The 19,542-nt window shown below is 57.0% G+C and overlaps 2 protein-coding genes across 3 annotated transcripts; both read left to right on the top strand.

Annotated features, from left to right (window-relative positions):
- Positions 1 to 368: 368 nt before the first annotated feature.
- LOC112993070 (SLAM family member 5-like) lies at positions 369 to 5,107 on the top strand. The gene is made up of 7 exons (XM_064498805.1): positions 369 to 488; positions 3,116 to 3,457; positions 3,794 to 4,069; positions 4,160 to 4,276; positions 4,449 to 4,543; positions 4,646 to 4,687; positions 4,838 to 5,107. The coding sequence occupies exons 1-7, from the start codon at positions 419 to 421 to the stop codon at positions 5,105 to 5,107; spliced, it is 1,212 nt and encodes a 403-aa protein (XP_064354875.1). The 5' UTR covers positions 369 to 418.
- Positions 5,108 to 5,563: 456 nt separating this feature from the next.
- On the top strand, positions 5,564 to 18,423 carry ETV3 (ETS variant transcription factor 3). Of its 2 annotated transcripts, none has more exons than XM_064498863.1 (5): positions 5,564 to 5,789; positions 7,113 to 7,175; positions 8,163 to 8,400; positions 10,812 to 10,927; positions 13,527 to 18,423. In XM_064498863.1, exons 2-5 carry the CDS (start codon positions 7,130 to 7,132, stop codon positions 14,720 to 14,722), a joined length of 1,596 nt encoding a protein of 531 aa, XP_064354933.1. In that variant the 5' UTR covers positions 5,564 to 5,789; positions 7,113 to 7,129; the 3' UTR covers positions 14,723 to 18,423. The 2 variants fall into 2 exon arrangements, with proteins under 2 accessions (XP_064354933.1, XP_025972179.2); XM_026116394.2 differs by lacking the exon at positions 5,564 to 5,789 and adding an exon at positions 6,250 to 6,634.
- The last annotated feature ends 1,119 nt before the right edge of the window (positions 18,424 to 19,542 follow it).

Here is a 19,542-nt window from a genome sequence, read left to right on the forward strand (position 1 = left end):
GCAGCCGCAGAGCAGCCCCGGGGGCCGCCGCTCGCCCCGGCCGGCTCCGCTGCCGCCAGAGCCAGCGCAGCCGGCGGTGTTTGCTCAGCCCCGGCGAGCATCCGGCTGCCTCTATTTATTTATCGTCGAGCAGCTGGTGCAGAGAGGAAAACCGGGGCTGAAGGGCAGGGGCCGGCCCGGGGGGGTCGGAGCCCCTCGTGCGCCGGGATGGAGGTGCCCGCCGGGGTCCCCGTGGTCCGAGCGGCGGCCGGGCCCAGCGGGCTCCCGCGGTGCCGGGCTCGGCGATGTCCCCACGGTCGCCACTCCCCGGGGAAGGTGCGCGCTGGGTGTGGGCTGATTTGCATGTCCCCCCCCCCCCCCCCCACCCCGGTGCAGCCCGGAGCCGCTGTCGCCTCAAGCCGCCGGCGCAGATGGAGGGATGGAGACGCGCAGCGTCCGCCGGCGCCCGCTGGCCCCCCGGCTGCTGGCCCTGCTCGGCTTCGCCGCAGGTGGGTGCGCGGAGGGGACGCGGCGCGCGGGGTCCCGGCTGCAGCCGGGCCACAGTGATGGCTCTGGGGCAAAAACGCACCCAGAGCCCCGAGGACCCGAAGCCCCGAGCAGCCACGAACCCCCAAAATCGTACCGTGAATTAGAAAACGAGCAAAATTACGGGTGGGGGAACGGCGCTTTCCTCCTCCCGGGAGTCTGGTTCGGGACCGAGCGGCGGGCAGCGGCGTCCCCTGGATCACAGCGAGCCTGTGCTGCTGGTTATTCCCTCGTATCCGCCGGGAGAAGCCGCGGGAAGGTGCCCGGCATCGCGACGGTGCCTACGCTGTTCCCGTAAATCAGAGCGAGCGGCACCGGGCGCCTGCGCAGCCCCGCTCCCCCCCTTCCTGCTCGCCGCAGCTGCCGGGGCCGCTCGGTCCGGGGCCGCGCGAGAGCGAGCGGAGCAACGCGGCGGCTCGCAGCTGCACGCCGCGGGAGAGGTGCCGCCGGCCCCCGCGCCCTCCGCTTCCTCCGCAAACGCTCGCGCTCGGGGTTTTGCCCAGGTGATTCGAAGCCGGGACCAAACCGGCAAATCTGAGCTGGAGGAAACGGGGGCCGCGGCGAAGTTTCCAGGCCGGCGCTCGCTCTCGGTTCCCTCGCGCTGGCCCACGCCGGGCCCCAGAGGCAGGGCGAGCGTGAGCTTTTCCACCGCTCCTGCCCCGAAGCGGCAACGGGCCCCACGGCGCCTCCGCGCCGGCCGCTCACGCGCCTGGACGTTTCCGCAAGGAAACGCGGGGTCGGAAGCATTGGCCGGGAACGGCCCCGGCTCCCTTGGCAGAGCAGCTTTAGGGCTCCTTGGGAAGGCGCTGGGGAGCCGACAGCCGCCTGCCCGCGCGGGGCAGCAGCCGGGTGTCTGCGCTCGCTGCTGCCCGGGGGAACCAGCTCGGCTCCGCCAGCTCCTCCATCCTGCTGCTGCGCAGCCGGACGGGACCCCGGGGCCCGCGGTGCACGTGCGGTGCTGCTCCGGGGGTGCACGGGTTGGTGTGCGTGCCGTGCCGGTCGGCGTGCACATGTGTGGGTGCGCAGTCCGGTGTGCGTGCCGTGCCTTGCACACGTGTGCACGGGCTGCCGCGTGTGCCGTGCGCGTGGCTGCGTGGGTTGCTGCGCTCTGCCCCATCCTCGTGCAAAGAGGCGACCCCGCGGCGATGCCGCCCCGTCTCAGCCCTCGCTCCCTGGGCACGGCAGCACCGGGACCGCACCGGCACGGCCTTCGGCAGCCGAAAACCCGCCTGCCCACTACCCCCGGGGCTGCCTGGCGCAGCCGGACGCGATTGCTGGGCCCAGGGACCGCGCAGCAGCTGCTGCAGTTGAGCACCAAGTGCCGGTGGAAGCCCGGGTCCCCCCCGGGGCCGAATCGGGGCCCTCGGCGGCGTCTCCCAGCCGGCGCGGCTCTGCGCGGGGGAGCCCCGGGCGCCGGACGACGAATCCCGCGGGGCGTCAGGGGCCACCGGCGGAGCTGGGTGCTTTTCCACCCCCCACCCCCCCCGGGCTTTCCTCGCTGCGCCGTTTTCTTGCTAACTTCGAAGGCAAATTTGCAGCTCGCTTTCGCCTTCCCCCACCCACGGCAGCTCCCCGGGGCCGCTGCGCTTTCAGCAACGGCGTGTTTGCAAACCTCCCGGCCGCCTGGCTGGGGACGGGGCTGGGGACGGGGCTGGGGACACGGACGGGGCTGGGGACATGGCTGCAGCAGGTAAAGGCGTGGGACTTTCCCGTGGCCCCATGATCTCCCCCCATGCAGGACACGGCAGCAAGCGCCAAGCCCGTATTTGGGGTAAACCCAGCCGCACGCGGCCTTTGTTTGGGGCAAAATATTTGGCCGTCGCCCGCAGCCGAGGCAGGATGCCGGGCGGGGAGGGCACGGCCGGGCGGGCTGCAGGCACGGGGCCGAGCGCGGCACGGGGGGGCCGGGGGCGGCGGGGCCGGAGCTGCCGTGGATGAGTCATGGGCAACCGCCGCCGCCGTCTCGCTTCGCCTCTCCGCTCCCAGCTGACGAGCCCCAAGCGAGCGCAGCCGCCCCGGGCGGTTTCACCTGAAAAGCCCTGTTTGCAGCCCGGCACGGCGTCCCCGAGGCTGGGGGGCGGCGGGGGGGGCTGCGCGGCCGCGGTGCTGCTGCGTGTGGTTTGCCGGTGACGTGCCGGCCACGGCAAAGGCACCTTCCTCTTTGCAAACCGAAGCAGCGCCGGGAGCACGCTTGCAGCCGCAGCGAGCGCGCAGGGCCCCCGCGATGCCGGCACACGGCCGTGCAATCACTACCGAGCCCTTTTCCGCCTAAAATTAGCTGTTTGAAGTCCCCCCCCCGCCAGCCCGCCCCGGAGCTGCTCCCGCCAGGCCGGCAGCGCCGCGCTGCAGCCCTAGAAAGGGGCTTTCTGCCCCCAAAACGCCGCTGGGAGCAGCCCGGCCCCTGAGCCGCGGAGCCCCTGCCTCCAGGGTCACTGCCGCAGACGGCGGGTCAGGGGCTGCGGGAGAGCGATGCCGGGCGGGGGGGGTGACTGAACCCCCGCGCTGCCCACGCGGGGATGCCTGGGCCCCCACGAGGGTCCGGGGTGGTGCCGGGGCTTTTTCCCTGCGCCGACGTGGCTTTTCCCGCCAGGTGCCATGTCCGCCCAGCCCGGGCCCTGGCCCCTGCCGGTGAACGGGCTGCAGGGGGGGTCGGTGCTGCTCGCCGCCGCGCTGGCCCCCAACGCCAGCGTCAGGGAGATCGAGTGGAGCTTCTCGTCCGGCGCCGGTGCCACCATCCAGGTGGCCGAGTTCAGCCGGGGCAGGTTAGAGCGCCCCGACCCCGGCGACCGCTTCAAGCAGCGGCTGGAGATGTTCAACGCGACGGCGCTGCGGATCTGGGCCCTGGAGCCGGGCGACAGCGGCATTTACGGCGCCCGGGTGAAGCTGCACCCGGCCGTGGTGCAGGATCAGTCCTTCAGCCTCTCCGTCTACGGTGAGCGGCTGCGGCGGGCGCGCCAGCCGCGATGCACAGACGCGGTGCCCGGCTGGTTTATAACCCGGCACAACTCACCCTGGTGACGGGCAATAAACCAGAGCATCAACAGCGCCCGGGAAAGGGGAAGAGCCGGCGCTCGCTGCCGAGCAGCTGTCGAGGGGTTTTTCCTGGGTTCGTGACTAACCGCGATCCACCCCCACTGCCCTTCGCCCTCCCCGGCTGCCGCCGTCCCCAGATGTCCCGAGCGCTCGGTCCCCGCCACCCCCCAAACCCCTCCGGGAGCCCAGGCATGCCGCGGCGCCCCGGCCCCGGTTTTATTTGCCCTCCCACCAGAGCCGGTGGGCGCCCCGGAGATCGACAGCGAGCTGCTGGCGTGGACACCCCATGAGTGCAACGTGAGCCTGCGGTGCCGGGCGCCGGCGGGCCGCGACGTCCACGTCGCCTGGCTGCTCGACGCGGCCCCAGGCCACCGGCCGCCCGCCGAGGACCGGCTGGAGGTGCACGTCGGCGCCGGTACCCTCAATGCCACCTACACCTGCGTGGCCAGCAACCCCGTGCAGCAGCGCAGCACCTCCGTCCACCTGCAGACCCTGTGCCGGGACGGCCCCGGTAAATCCCTGCTTCGGGGAGGCGCTGGGCCGGCTTGGGGGGTGCCGGGGGGTTGGTACGCGTGGCCGACCGCCCGGCTTGTCCCCGCAGCCGCGCACGCCTGGAGGCGGTGGCACGTGTACCTGGCGCTGCTGCTCGTCGCCGTCGCGGCCGTGCTCGCCGCTATCTGGCTCTGGAAGAAAAGGCGGAAGAAGGCGGCTGCGGGAGGTAGGCTCTGCCGCGGCGCCGGCCGGGGTTCAAGGCCACTTCCCGCCGCCAGAGCGGGAATGGGGCGGCGGACAAAGCCAGGAAGGAGGGGAAGCGGCGTCCCGGCGCTGTGAGCATCCTCCCGGGGCGCCGCCACGAGCCTGCCTCCCCCCTCGCACTCCTCTCCCCACAGGCACCCTCGCCGCCAGCTCCGAGGAGGAGGAGGCCCCGCTGGAGCCGCAGTACGCCCAGATCCAGCGCCGAGAGCCTCCGGCAGCCGGCAAGCGGGTGAGGAGACCCAGTGGGCTCCGGCCAGCAGCGAGCCAGAGCCGGCTCCTTTCCCAAAGGAGAGGCCGCTAACGCCGGTTTTCCTCCTCGCTCTCCCCCCAGCGCCCCGAGCAGTGCAGCCACGTCTCCACCATCTACGACCAGGTGCGGGCACCGGCGGGCAGCTGGGCCGAGCCGCTGGCCTAGCCCCTCCGTGAGTATCCGCCGGGATCGGCGCCCAGCCCGGGGCGCTCGGCAGGAGGGAGCTTAAGGAACCGGCAGAAAACCTCACATGCAGTTTTCTCCCTCGCCCAGGGCGGAGGGAAGCTCCATCCCCCGGCGCGGCTCCCGCACGGGGCAGGACCATGCAGACCTGCCGGCGGCAGGCTGGAGCGGCCGTGGCGCATCGCCATCTCCTCTTCGCCCCCTCCCTGCTCCGTTTCCCCCCCTTCCTTCCTCCTCGCGCGGCTCCATGCCAATCCAATAAATCTGGATGAACCACAGAGTGCCTCGTCATGCGGCAACGCCGGCCACGGCTCCCGGAGGGCAGCTGCCGCCTCCCTTCGCGACCAGGGGCCACAGTGATGGCTGCCGGCGCCACAGGCGCCCGGGGAGGCCGTGCCTCAGTGCACTGGGGGGGATCCGGGCCCCCACGGCCCAGCCGTGGTGACGGGACTCCCGGCAGCTCCGGCAGCCCCACACCGGCCCCCCGGGCCCTGCCCACGGCGCTCGGGCTCCCAGCGCACGGTCCCAGCGCCATCTGCCTGGTCAAGCCCGGCCCTGTGCCTGAGCAGGCTCAGCCCAGCCGGGCCATGGAAGAGCCGGGCCATGGCACAGCCAGGCCCAGGCCTAGGCCTAGGCCCTGGCCCTGGCGCAGCCGGGCCTGTGCAGCGCCGTGCACACTGTCCTCCCCGCGGGGGCGCCCTTCGCCTTCCGCGCGCGCGCTTGTCCCTCTGCGGCTGCCGTCGGCGCGGGGAGGGGGAGAAATACAAGGGGAGGTGTCGTCGCGCGCTTGCGTCACCGCCAGGGTTCGCGGGGCGGAAGCGGAAGCGCGTGGGAGCGTGCCCGGAAGTGTGTGGGCGGTGGCGGCGGTTCCGGTTCCGGTGGCTGGTGAGGGGGAGGCAGGCGGCGGCGGCGGCAGCAGCGAGCGAGGCAGCGGCGCGCGCACCCCCGCACTCGGCACCGCGGCCCGGGCGCGCGCTCCGCCGCCCCCCCACCGCACCGCCCCCACCCGCCGGCCCCGGCCCGCCCCGCGCCGCCCCCGCAGGTGGGTCCCGGCCCCGAGCGCGGCCGAGCCGCCGCCGCCGGCCCTGAGCGCGGGGCCGGTTGCCGGGGGTGGGGGTGGGGGGCAGGGATGGCTGCGGGCGACGGTTACCGGGGGGCGGGGGGAGGTGGGTGTCCCCGGTTACCGGGGGGCGGTTGCCGGGGCCCCGGGGCGGGTCGTTCCCGGTAGCCGCGGAGGTGGGTCCCCGTTACGGTTCGGCCCGTGCCCCCGGGGTGGGTAACGGAGGCGGCGGGGGAGGCTCGGCCGCTCCCGAGGCTCCGGGCCGCGGCTGCCGGCGCCGCCCCGCCCGCGGCAGGGGAGGGAGGGAGGGAGCGGCGCGCCGGTCCCGCGGCGGCGGCGGGCAGGCTTGGGCAGGCCGCGGCTCGGGGCGGGCAGGGCAGGGCCGGGGGCGGCCGCCGGGCTGTAACGGGAGCCGCGGCCAGGCGGGAGCCGCCGGACGCCGCGGCGCCTCGTCTCCTCCTTGCCACCATTTACATAGTTTTAGCACTTCAAAGCGGCGGCGGCGCCGAGCAGGAAACCCCAGCGGGGACCAAGCGGTACCGGGCCCCTCCCGGGGCCGGGCGGCGCCGGGCCCGGTTCCTAGGGCGGGCAGGGTGCCGGGACTCCCCCGACAGCCGTCCCGGGGGGGGGGTTGCAGTGCCCCGTTGGCGGTTAGCGATGCCGCCGGGCGGGTGGGAGAGCCTTGGCGCTGCCTGGTCCCATTTTCCTGTGAGTGCTGGCGGACGGTGCTTCTCCGTGCTCTTTTCCCGGGAGCCGGACGTCCTGGGCAGCGGGACGGGGCTGCCGGGCTCCGCTCCCTCCCGCTGGACTGAGCGGAGCGCGCACAGGTAGTCGTTAAAACAGACCTAATCTACCTAGAGAAATTGAAATCAGATGTGCGTCTGGAGCGGGCGTCAGGCTGGGGGTTTTTCCTCTCGCTGGTACATCTGGGTGAGCTCAGCCGCTTGTGTATTTTGGCACCGGAGCCCGTCTGGTAACAGAAGACAAACTGTGTTGGGCTTGTTTTGTCTGTCTCATGGTCCCGTCTTGCTGCGGTGTTGCATTTGCACACTTTAATAGCAGGGCAGGAGGGGAGCAAATATTAAACGCTGTGTTTTTGTGGCGTGGCTAAAAGGCAGACGCGGCTGATTACGGCCACCGGTAACAGCGGAGCCGTGGGTGCCGTCCCTTGGAGTTGGCAGGGTGACAGTTAGAGGTGGCCTCTTCGGGTAAAGGAGCCTTCTGCAGGAAGGAACGGAATTCAAAGGGCTGCCTGCGCTCGTGGCATATTGATATAGTTGTTGCTTATTTCCTTCTGTTTCGCAGTCAGCAGGAGGGAGAAAATGAAAGCAGGCTGCAGCATTGTGGATAAACCAGAAGGAGGAGGAGGTAAGGAAGCGCGTGCAGCATAGAAGCCTAAAGTCTGGGGTTTTCAGCTGCTACAAATTCTTTTCACAGGATAAAGGAGCTCAAGCAGTATTAATTCTACCTCTTTTAAAAGCTCTTTTACACTGGCAAAAGCTATGTGCAAATGAGAATTGATCAAACAAGTGGTGATGGATTATCAGCGATATTTACTGTTTTGAGACTTCTAGTTTTAAACATAGTGCAAATAAATATTCCTGGAAATGTTTTATTTCTAAATCTTTGTTAGACAGCCCTCCCCACCCCCAGTAATATGGCTCGTAACTGCTTTTGCTTCAGCCACAGCCTACAGCAGTGGCGTGGATACCATCCGAGCATGGTGTGACTTGGCCTCGCACACTTCTCGAGCCTAAAATTGTGCCCATGGTGATTTGGAAAACCTCACGTTAACAGTTGTGCTGGGAAACTCTTCTGGCAGAGCTGAACTTGGCAGTCGTTCAGAAACATCTGTCAGCGTGGCTGGATCTGGAGCAGGGTGTTGCGCTCTCTGAAGCGCTGGGTAGCCAGAGTCGCTGAGAGCTCTCCATGCTCACTTCTCAAATTTGGGCGCCAAGTACTGAAATTTGGATGGTTTGCCTACTGTGGGACACCAAGAGTTTAAATTGGAGCGATAGCGAACGCTTTGGGGCTCCTTTCCAATATTTCTCCCTTCTCTGTTTTTTTTAATGTCCCTTTCAATTTTACCATTTTTATTTTGGGATTCTCCAAGGAGAGCGGGGTAAAATGAGGAAGATGGTAAAAAGCTAGAGTAAGAAAGTTGAATTTCTTTGCTTCTACTTCCAACCCTTGTTGGAATCGTAGCTATCAGAGGTGCTCTGTGGTCGTGCTCTGTACAGAACATAAGTACATATTGAAGACACTTGTTCCCAGTGTTAAAACTTGGCAGTTGTGAGCTCTGTAGTTCCAACTTGCTCTCTGAATGATTTTTATTTTTGGGGGGCACTTTTCAAGGCTATCATTTCCCGGAGTGGGCATACAAGACCGAGTCCAGCCCTGGCTCCCGTCAGATCCAGTTATGGCATTTCATCTTGGAGCTCCTGCAGAAGGAGGAGTTTCGCCATGTCATTGCTTGGCAGCAGGGCGAGTACGGGGAGTTTGTGATCAAGGACCCTGACGAGGTAGCACGGCTGTGGGGCAGGAGAAAATGCAAACCACAAATGAACTACGACAAGCTGAGCCGAGCTCTCAGGTGAGCAGAAGTCTCTGCGGGGATGATTTTCTGTTAGGCTGATGATGAATGCTCCACCCATCCTTCCCTGCTTCATTCATGTATTTGATTTGGGATGTTCTACCCCCTATTTGGTTGCACCTGCATCTCTGAGAGTTTTGTTTCCAACTTTTTGTTGTTATTTAGGTCTGATTGTACTTGGATGTGATTAGAGAGGTTCAAGAGGGAATTCCCAGTTCACAGTGACGTGTTCTGTGTCCTGTGGTGAAGCGTCATAACACAAACTTGCACTTATAGTTCAGGTTGTTATTATCAGGATGGCTTCCTTCCGGGGAGCTTTTCTGTCTCTTCTCTCGGCTTCCATTGCTGATGCTGGCTTGAGCAATGAAGGCGTGGGAGGAAACCAGAGGTGTTACTCTATTATCACACCATCAATGATACAGTTTCAGAGAAAGCAACTCCCCTTTCTAACATGATTTGTGCTTGCCTCTTTACTGCTGAATCCATACAGGGCACAGGTTCCGTGCCGGTTCCTAGCGGGTAGCTGGGTTTAGCGTCAGTCACTCTTCACTGGCCCCTTCACACCTCTTCGCCTTGTGCGGTGGGGAATTCTGGAGAACAAGTGCGCTGTGATTACTTTATTACTCTAAACTGCTGCCTTGTTTTCTAATGACCTGGATTTGGTTTCCTGAGCCCCGATGACATGAATTTGCCTGTGGGTTGAGGATACCCTCTGGCCACCAGTGTCCCTTTGATTTAGACACGGGCTGAGTATTCCTTGCTTTGTGCTTCGTAATTCTAAATCCTTCAGTAAAACTTAGCGCCATTTTATTTAGACCCTTCCAGAGTTGCTGAGTTTTTTCGGTTGTTGCTACGTTTTTCACTGACCCACTTCAAAATACAAACAGTCCTGTGAAGTATTTCAGCACAGACCAGGCCTGTCACCTGCAGAAGCAACTAGGTTCTTGGCGAGTTCTGCCATTATTAATGCTGTCTATAACATGGACTTCGCTGCCTTACGCCCTCTGATACCTCCTGGGTGGAGCTGCCAAAGACAAACAGGGTAGCAAACACAACAGTCTCATAATGGAACAGGAAGGAAACAATAAATTGAATAGCACCAACACTGTAATTGATGCATGGGAGTGGAAAATACTCTCCACCTGCCAACACCGATCATGTCTTGGCATCTCGATGCCAAGTGTGACAGCAGCAGGGCAAGAGCACTGCAGGCATTAGCAGCTACTTCAGTCTGCAGCCTCTGGTCTCTACCCCCTTCTGCTAAGAGCCAGTGCCGCTTTGCTTGGCATGTTCTGTGGCAATGAAAAACAAGTGTTAATCCACCTCCTAAGCATAGAAAATTGTGGCGGTGATCGGTGTGTGACACCTTTGTTTGTACACCACTATTAAGAGGCTGAGGACAAACAGTAATGGCAGTGTAAGTGGGGAGGAGGCCGTGGTGATTATACTTACTTTCTCCAGGGCTGAGTTGTTCAGCACTCAGCTTTCATTTTGCTCCGTGAAGGGCCTGAGAGTGAAGGAAGGAGGCTGGCTAGGGATCAGTGCTGGCTATCGAGTGCCTCCTCTCTCTAGCCCTAATCAAAGCTGTCTATGAAGGCGAGTGAGTGTTTTGAATCCCAAGGTGCTAATGGGGAAACTTGAAGTGACCTGCTCAAGGACATGAGACTGTGGCAGAAACCAGCTCTCCTGAGCGCCGGTCTGATGCCCTGTACACTGCACTGTCTGTCAAGATATCCTGGGCCTTGAAGATTGAAGGAAAAAAACAAAGTGAGGGTATTTAGGTAATTCTTTCCTCACATATCCCCTTTCCAGCTGTGTAGTTGCACTGGGTTTTGTTCTGCCAGAGCCTCAGATGCACGTTTCCTTTTCTCAGGTTGTTCTGTGTCTTAACAGAGGTTGTCATATGAATTTTTCCCCTCTTGTTCTTGGTCCTGTAACATTGACAACTACAGCTACTGCCAACAGGAAGCAATAGTGTTTAGCTGCCTACAGTGCGCTTGTGGAGGTGGAAGTAGGGTGGGACACTTGTACAGGACCCCTGGCCCATGTCACCAATCCCAGTTTGGACAGGGGTGAGAACACGTGTAGGCAGGTCTGGGCACTTGTTCACCTTTCACTTCCCTTTAGGATCTCACCTTTTCCCTTATGTTCTAAGAAATAATACAGTGACCTGTAAAATAGTTTGAAATCTACTGACAAAGAATGTCTTATGAAAGGAATGGCTATCGCTTGGAAAATTCCAGATCAACTAGTATTTTCTTGCATTCATGAAGAAGTTCTGTGAGTAACATCATTTTGTGGATATGTCAAAAGTGGGTTTGGTAAACATCGAGTGTTGATAGCATTAGAAGAAATGAGACTTAAACAGATTGCTGAGTGCTTTGACAGGTCTTTTAAACTTTTTTTAATAGATACTATTACAACAAGAGGATTCTTCACAAGACAAAAGGCAAAAGGTTTACCTACAAGTTCAACTTCAACAAACTGGTGATGCCCAACTATCCATTCATTAACATTCGTCCTAATGGTAAGTCTGGAGTTGGGGCTGCTTTCGAGGCTTCTGCAGCGTGTGTGGAGTGTCAGTGAACGCAGTGCTGCGCTTCTGTGCGAGACTGGAGCTAGAACAGGCTGAGCAGTCTCTGCAGATTCCACTATCAGTCATCTCTTACACTTGAAAGACTCTGCCGGGGCAATCGGTGCTAATGTGGTGGGAATGTCTGGGCTGTGATAAAGCTTTATCTGGAATGCTCTTTCCCTCAGTTTGTCACAGACGCATCTGTGGTTGTCTTCAGGGGAGACTCGAGGCATTCTGGTTTCCTATTTGAGCTTGCTTGTTGGACTGTCTTTATTGGTGTTGTGGGTTTGCTTTGCCTTGCTGTTCGGGGTGGGGGGTGTCCTTGTGATAAGAAGGTTTTAGTTCTCTTGCAGGAACCTTGCCTCACATGTTTGTAAAGCACTACAGAAGTTTACGATGCCATATAAATGTGACTCTTCTTGACAAAGAGCTTAGAGGTGTACGGCCAGGCGTACATGTGAGCATTATCAAAAAGTTTGCAGCCTAATAGTAGATGGCTCTCCTCTCTTGTTCTGCAAAGGCCCTGTGTTTGCTGCAGTTCTGCTCCTTCTATATCAAAAAATTTTTTTTAACCAAATTATATCTGGAGTTCAGAGAAATTGAATAGCGAGTGCAGAGCAGCTTCCAGAGAAGAGTAGTAACTAGTTTATAAGTTTGAGTAAAATCACAGGTATGTCTAGATTCTCCCTGCAGCAGAAATGCCTGCAGATGTTCAGGATAGCGAGAAGAGTTTGGGAATGGAACATAAGTGTTCCCTGCTTGTTCTAAGAGGCCTCTGAGTCTCTTGCCAGGGGTAGCAGCAGAAGTTCATGCTGGATTTGTCCTGGAGCCGGCATTAATGCTGTGGTTTCTCTGGAAGAAGGTCTTTTGTTTGCAAGATCCCTTTTTGTGGAGGGGAAAAAAAAATCCCCTCCATCCATAGCAAGATTTTTACAGCTGTGGTGGTGGTTGTCTACATAACTGAACAGCTGCCACACAATGAGGAAAAATAACGGCAATCAAGCCCATCACAAAAAAAATTCTGGAAGTCATTACAGTAAGGGCCTGGGCTGCAAACTCTCTACAGCAAAGAAATCGTGAATTGAGAGGCCTGAACCAGCTGTTCTCAGAGCACTGTGCGCTTAGTGCTCACCTCCTCAAGAAAGCCTTAGGGGGGAGCATTGAAGATCTGTCGAGAAGGGAGAGAATAGGGGAAGTGGGGATTGAATGATGTCTCTGAAATCCCAGCAGCTGAGCATAACAGGTTATGTGTAGGAAAGAGTATTTCTCATCAGTGCCAATGTATTCTGTGCCTACATACAGCAGGGACTGCTCATAGATCTTGGCAGTTCAACCACCATGCATCCATCTCCACCCTGGGGAGTTCCAGCCAGGAAAGAGCACAAATGTGTTTTAAAGGCATTGTCTTCTAAGCAAGCAATAACCTAAAAGATGGGGCTGGAAGAAATGAAATATTCATAAAGGAATTCTGCTTCACCTGTGTGGGACACATTGCCTTTATGGCAGTGGGGAGAAGAAAATGTATGCTCCAGGAGCCCTTAGCCAAAGCATGGGGGTGTAAGATGTAGTATGAAGCTGCACTGTGAATCTATAATTACTTGCAGCAACAAGTCTGGGCAGTTCCTGCTCAATATTGCTCACTGCTGTTCCTTTTCCCTGTTTGCAGCCACTCCCTTCTATCTCTGGGGCATGCATTTAAAAAAAGAAGTTTGGAGAACTGGAATGCACTTGTCTAATTACAACCTGTTTTCTTTCCTTCTGGCTGGGATGGGGGTTGGGATATCAAACCTGTTTGGGGCACTGGAATCAGGTTTCTTCTTTTGACTCTCACTTGCATGGTTTTGAAGCGAAAAGAGTCTGAATCAACTGGCATGTTGTGGAGGTGAGAAAGCAGGTGGAAGAATTTGCCTCAATATGGCTAATGACAGCAAGAGCAAGTTCTCGACAAGCAGCTCTGTAGGCACGTCAGTGGAAGTTTGATTTGAAAGGTTGGGGAAAAGGAGCCAGCAAGAGTTAGCAGTATTACTGGCAGAAATGTTGGAGAGAAAATGTCTTCTCAGAAAAGCCCAAATCAGTGACTTTCTGTATTCCATCCTGAGAGCCTGAGGTTTACCAGCAACGCTTCTACTTGTGGCATTAGCGCTTGATTGCTTAATGGTGCTTATAACACACCATCCCTGAGAACATCTTCTGGTTTAACCAGAGCAGGGTTCAGGGGAGGGCATTCAAAAGTGGAACTTAGCTCGGTGGTGCTAGAGGTTTGAGAAAGCTCTGCCGGGAGCTGCAGGAGGATTGATCTCCAGCCGTGGCAAGGCTTTGAGGTGGGTAGAAGAGACTGGAGCTATGCAAGGGAAGGGAGCAGATGGGAAAGGCTCCTCCCATCTAATTGTCTGCTGTGTTGTAGATAGCGTATGGTATTTTTGTGTTATGCTTCCAAATGCCTCCAGGTGCATCCCAAAAAGAAGCTCTTTCCTTGTGATTTAACCTCCCTAAGCAACTGGGCTCTTAACTCTTTTTATCCTACCTTTTTTTTTTTCCCCTCTTGCCTCAGGTGTCGTGCCACAGAGCGCCCCTCCTGTGCCCACGGCTTCGTCCCGCTTCCATTTCCCACCTCTGGACAGCCACTCTCCCACCGAAGATGCCCAGCCCAGTCGTTTCTCTGGTGGCTCACTGGTCCCATCCAACCCAGAAGCTTTGAACGACAGTGGCGAGCGGAAGCCCGACATGCCGGAGCTGGAGGACGGCTCCTCGGATTGGCGCCGCGGCGTGGATCTCATGACGTCGCGCAATGCAGTGGGCGCTGGCAGCGTCAATCACCAGAAGCGCAAGCCAGATATTATGCTTCCTCTCTTCACGAGGCCCGGAATCTACCCGGATCCTCACAGTCCCTTTGCCGTGTCCCCTCTGCCAGGGCGCGGCGGGGTCTTAAACGTCCCAATCTCTCCTGCGCTGTCCCTGACTCCCACCCTTTTCTCCTACAGCCCCTCGCCGGGTCTCAGCCCCTTCACAGGTAGCAGCTGCTTCTCTTTTAACCCCGAGGAAATGAAACACTACCTGCATTCACAAGCTTGCTCAGTCTTCAACTACCATCTGAGTCCACGGACTTTCCCCCGCTATCCGGGGCTCATGGTTCCACCACTACAGTGCCAAATGCCCCATGAGGAGCAGCCCCAGTTCCCGATTAAGCTACAGCCTCCACCTGTTGGGCGCAAAAACAGAGAGAGACTGGAAAGTGCTGAGGAGTCGACTACCCCCCAGCTAGCTACTCCTTCTCCCAGGGTCAAGGTTGAGCCCTCGATGGACAAGGAAGCAGAATGTGAGGAGCCATCAGTGAAAGGAAAAGAAAAAAGTGAGAAGGAGGAAGGCTCTGGCATGGCAGTGCCCAACACCAGCCTGGAAGAGGAGAAAGGGCCTATATTTGCCAGACCAGCTGCCCCATCCTGGCACCCAGCGCCATCAGCATCCACACAAGTCAACTTCTCGGCTGAAGAATCCCAGGAGCAAGGGGAAGGCAGCGGAGAGAAGTCATCCCGAGAGTCTGCAGGGGAATTGGGAGCTCAGGAGAAGAGAGAGGATGCCCTGATGCCTCCGAAACTGCGTCTCAAGCGCCGCTGGAATGGTGACCGGCAGGCGGATGCCCCCGAGGAGCGCCAGAACGGCAAGGTCCACTGGAACGGCGTGCTGGGCAGCCCTCACCTCGTGGCAGGACCCAAGGCCGTGACAGCCACGGCTGCGTCCGACACCTAGGCGCGGGAGAGCCTCGCAGTCCGTTTGTACTGAAAGCATCTGTGTATTTATGTAGCAAGGTTGCAGAGCGTGGGGGGCGGGAGGGTGGGGGGCCGGGGCTAGAATGGTTTGATAATTCTAGAGACTAGGGTTTTGTGTTCTTTGTTTTCATTGTTGAATTGCAGGTGAGACGCGATTGTCTTGTTCCGATCAGGAGAGGCGAGGGAAGCTGACATTTTGTGCGCGAGCTTCAGACCTTGCATGAACTCCAGAGGGGTTGAGGCCTCCATCGTGCCTGAGGAACTCCAGACATGATCTATTTTATATATGCTCTAGTATTTATAGAAGCAGGAATCTCTGAATTCATCTAGTTCCTTTTCTATGGAGTCTGGTGTGATGGTGGGAGAGGATTTCCTGACGATTTGAGATGTGACATTTGTCAATGTCGGAAGCTGTTTGTATTTGGGGAGGGGTGGGGGACAGGGGGAGAGGGAACATTGCACTGTCTTCAAAATGGAATAGCTTGCAGAAGGACACAAATCAGAAGGTCTCCTTGGTGTCGGTGAGGTGAGATGCTGCTGGAAAAGCAGCAGTAGTGGCACGAGCTGCATTCCTGACGAGCAGATCTTGGTAGTGCTTCAAGATGTGGTAGTTGTTCTTTTAGCCTTTTTGAAATACTGCAGAAGCCATGAGCAAATTATAGAATCTTTCAGGGAAGGGAGTGGGGTGGGAAAAAAAGAAACCTAATGCCTTTAATATACGCATTAAAATGTACCCTAGTTTTTTTCCTAATTGTATGGGTGGAGTTGGGAGTGATTGGAAGATTAACACTGAAATGATTGTGGTGAGTTCATAGAGAAGGAATGACAGGAGCTTTGTTAAATCTTATTTCCTTTGTTTGGTTCCCCTATCACTTTGACTCATGCCTTAACTACGTGTACACTTTATGTGATCAGGGTCTATTGACAGAAGAAGCTTGTATAAGAGCCAGACGCATTTGGCCAAGGTTGGGTTTCTAGACGGTGTTAGATTTGGTTGTGTGGCAGGGTGCTGAGAGGAGCCGAGCGTGGGGGCTGCAGAAGTACCGAGTCGTGGGGAAGCCGAGGGATAGGTCGGGTGTCCGAAGCGATGCCTCTGTCGGCTGGCGCAGAGCACATGCAGGAGGGCTTCAGAAGTAGGTTTTTCAGAGGGTGGGTTGATACTGGAGGGAAGGGGAGCAGTTTGTGCGCTGGCAGCTGCTCTTGAGTTTGCTGTGTAAATCTTGCTGTATTTGCTATAAATCTGCTATTTCCCTACATAGCTGCGTTTCTCGTTAGAATAACTAACTTAGGTTCCAGATTACACCAAGGAATGTGGTTCTCTCCCGCTATATAGGGATGAATTTCTAACAATTCCTTGAAAGGAACTTAAAAAGCATTGATCTCCACAGGGATAGAGTTGTATCTACAGTGTTGTTGATTATTCATGCAATTTTAGGCGAATAGCTTGTGCAGGCAGATTTCTTTAATCGAGGACTTAGTTACTGTTGTAAGAGGGCAGGGAGTGTGTGAGCACAATATTATTTGCATACGCTATTAGGCATGTAAACCTTTGTCTGTGCAACTGAGATGGCAGCTCGCCCGCCAGATCGGGGCCAGCACGTCGAGACGCTGGTCAGGCCCCGCTGAAACGAAATACTGTACATGGCACGCGGAGGGCTCTTAGGGGAGACGGTCTGCTCGGAGACGGCCGCCCCGGAGGCGATGCAGGAGCCGTGTTCTGGACGGGGAGGGTGGGGAAGGGGTTGCAATCTGCTCGCTCGGGCTAGGCCGTCGCAGCTGCAGCGTCCGCGCCTCGGTGCGGTTCCCGCTCTGCGCCCCGTTGAGCGATCTGTCCGAAGCCGCGAGCTGAGCTGCCGCTCGGCCGGGCTCAAAACCTGCAGACCTCCTAGCTCCCAGTCCCTGGCTGTAACCGCCAGCCCGCGGGGCTGCCTTTTTCGCACCTGGATTTACCTCCAAATTTGGAGCCAAGCACAGAGGAAAAGGGGGGGAAGGAGCCCCTCGTTCTGGACCACCCTTCCCCAGAGAGAGGGCCGGCAGATGTCAGTGTGAACTCAGGAATTAGAAACATGAGGCCTTTCAGATCAGTAATGCATATCGTCACCCCCATCGTACCCAAGTGCCGGAGTCGTGGATGCTGCTTCCGTTTGGGGGAGGGGGGTACAAGTCGCCCTTTTCGCACTTCTTTAAGGAAAAAAGTTAACTACACGGAACTGTCGTTTGGCTTTAAAAGTTCGCGATCGGTTTTTGGGCCGGGGGTTTCTTCATAGCCATTGCACTGCAAACTGGGAGCTCCAAGTTCAGGGATAAAGGACTCAGGTTCTCAGGACAACGGACCGGTGACCGCTGGGTACGTCCGACTCCGGGTGATGCCCTCCGCTTCGGAGGAGGGCGGCGAGGCTCCCTCGGGCCGCGGTGCCCCCTCCCCGCTGGCTCAGGGGGTCACCTTTGTGCAAAGGCAGGGGCTCCTCCTGCCCAGACTTCACATTGCCTAGCAGCAGCTTCAGAGGAGGAAGCTTATAAATACATTTTAAATAAATATATATATTCCAATGTGCCAAAATATTTAAACTTGTAAAGTTTAAATGGTTGAAATCTCAACGTCCACCTGTATTAATTAATCAAGAGCATGTTAATGTTTAAACCATTTTTGCTTTGTTTAGTCATAGAGAATCTGTAGGAAAGAGACTTTAATCGGACAACCAGCTGCAATCCAAGGTTTCTGGGGGAAAAAGATCAACACAGGGCAGGGAAGATTAGCTGCACATCTACCCATAATGGCAACCAAGTCTTGCAAAATTGCTGGGCCCTGAGACTTGATAAGCTCCAGAGTTTAGAAACGATCCAATTTCTCCCTCTCCCTTCCAACCTGTGCCCGTCCCGTGGACGAGGATTCTGCAGGACTGTCCTGACTGGGAGACCGGTGCGGCTGCTCGTGTCCCGCTGCGCGTGGGGGATCTCATCTTCCGGGACCGTGGGTGAAGAGCAAGAAAAGCCCCTCTCTAGAAGCATTAACCGTGGTGGCAGATCGCGCCACCGTCTTCACCTACAGGAGGTTAAACCCATTGCTTGGTTGTCCCTTGTTTTTATTTATTCCATAATTATGTTTTTGTTTTTAAAGTAACCTTTTTTCCTCTTTTTTTTTTTCTTATGGATCCTGGTGGGTTTAAAAACGAATTTCTTCTTTTGGTTTGAGATACTTGTAATCAGATTGTTTAAAAAAGTTCGATTTTAGAGTGTTTTTAAGGAGAAAGTATTTACCAATAGAAATTTTTTTTAAAAAAATCACTTTTCATGAGGCATGTTCTTTGACTTTATTAGAATTGATTCAGCAGGGATTAGTATGGATGCATACACATAAGAGCAACGAATTTGTTAGCTTGAGCTGTCTGTCCATTGAAAGCAGGATTAAAAGTGTGTGTGTATATGTACATAAAAATGTAAAGTAGTCTTTAAATACTCCATTGTGCAGTGCCTTTAGACGTTCCACTTTCTATAAAGTCTTCAAAAAAAGTTTGCATATATATATTATATATATATGATGTAATGTTATAGAAATATATGTATAATATACATATTTTTTCCAGGGGTATCTGATAGCTCTGTATTTTGTTATGGAAGTTGAAAGAAAAAAAAAGTATTTTACCTCAAATTAAAAAGTTAAATAAACCTTTTAAATAAGCATATATGCTTTTAGCTTAGTTTTTGGGCTGTTTACCTTCGTGGTCCTCGCTGCTGTGACGCCGCCCCACGTCACTCGTGCAGATGGGCACTGTCGCAGCGTGCTGGGAAGCGGGGAATTACCCTCCGTCCCAGCCGGGGAACCGAGACGCAGATGAAGTTACTTGACCAGAATCTCTCTAAGTCTTTCCTAGAATCGAGAACTGAATCCAGATCTGCTGAGGTTAGTGTCTCGACCACAAGATCAAAACACTCTCGGCTCTCCTCTAGTACCTGTTTCTTCGGGAGGTTCGCACGCTGTTCTCGGCGTGTCGCAATCGCGGCTCGGGGAGGAAACGGGCCTTGCCCGAGGCGGTGAGTGTCTTTCCCATTTTGAGGGGTGGCGAAACTGAGATGCAAAGGGGGAAGTTCGTGGCACGGAAAGCCGCTCGCGAAGCCCAGCGTAGTGCCCAGGTGTGCTGACTCCCAGGCTTGTGCCTGAACCGAAGACGGCTTTTGGAGGCTGCTGTTAGAGTTCTGCACTTTCAAGTCGTGGTGTGCGTGTGGTTTCTCAGCCACTTTTTCTCGTGTTTGGAGATGAGTATTTCCTCCTTCGCAGCTGACTGGCAGGGACAGGCTGCTTGCTTTTTCCTGTAACCGCATACGCATCTGTGTAAACCAACCATTTCCATCCCTGGGACTGCAATTCCTCCTGCTTGCCTCGTGTCACACTGGTGCGCACCTTTTTTTTTCCAAGGTAATTAATGCTGCCATTTCCTATCTCCATGGAAATGCAGCACTTCAAATAGCTTTAAAAGCCTCCGTATTGTCCCAGTTCTCGTGTCCTTCGTCAGAGGGCACCCTGAACACGTTGCCCGTTCTCCTAGTGCTGCCCTGCCGAGAGACCTCGTCTCGAGCGTGGTCCCGGTGGTCTGAGTCTCTCGGTGGTCGCGCTCCTTTGGATCTGCGAGGTTTTTTTTGTTGTTTTTTTTTTTCTCCTCCCAACTGTAGGCTCCTGAATTGCTCCTGCTGCAACTGTTGAGACTCGTCTTTAGCAGCCACGCTATAACCTTTCCCTGGTGTTGGTAACTTAGAGCTGGGATAACAGCGATTAATGGTCTGTTAGAGACCAAGTCGAGCAGC

The sequence above is a fragment of the Dromaius novaehollandiae genome, chromosome 29 (assembly GCF_036370855.1).
Source record: "Dromaius novaehollandiae isolate bDroNov1 chromosome 29, bDroNov1.hap1, whole genome shotgun sequence".
In the NCBI taxonomy this organism is placed as follows: Eukaryota; Metazoa; Chordata; class Aves; order Casuariiformes; family Dromaiidae; genus Dromaius; species Dromaius novaehollandiae.

What these genes read in the sequence shown, in the direction of transcription:
- ETV3 (XM_064498863.1), top strand. Translation starts at nt 7,130, where the DNA reads ATGAAAGCAGGCTGCAGCATTGTGGATAAACCAGAAGGAGGAGGAG. An exon ending in TAAACCAGAAGGAGGAGGAG is followed by an intron (nt 7,176 to 8,162) that starts GTAAGGAAGCGC and finishes GCACTTTTCAAG; the next exon opens with GCTATCATTTCCCGGAGTGG. An exon ending in AAGCTGAGCCGAGCTCTCAG is followed by an intron (nt 8,401 to 10,811) that starts GTGAGCAGAAGT and finishes TTTTTTTAATAG; the next exon opens with ATACTATTACAACAAGAGGA.
- LOC112993070 (XM_064498805.1), top strand. Translation starts at nt 419, where the DNA reads ATGGAGACGCGCAGCGTCCGCCGGCGCCCGCTGGCCCCCCGGCTGCTG. An exon ending in GAAGAAGGCGGCTGCGGGAG is followed by an intron (nt 4,277 to 4,448) that starts GTAGGCTCTGCC and finishes CTCTCCCCACAG; the next exon opens with GCACCCTCGCCGCCAGCTCC. An exon ending in TCTCCACCATCTACGACCAG is followed by an intron (nt 4,688 to 4,837) that starts GTGCGGGCACCG and finishes TCCCTCGCCCAG; the next exon opens with GGCGGAGGGAAGCTCCATCC.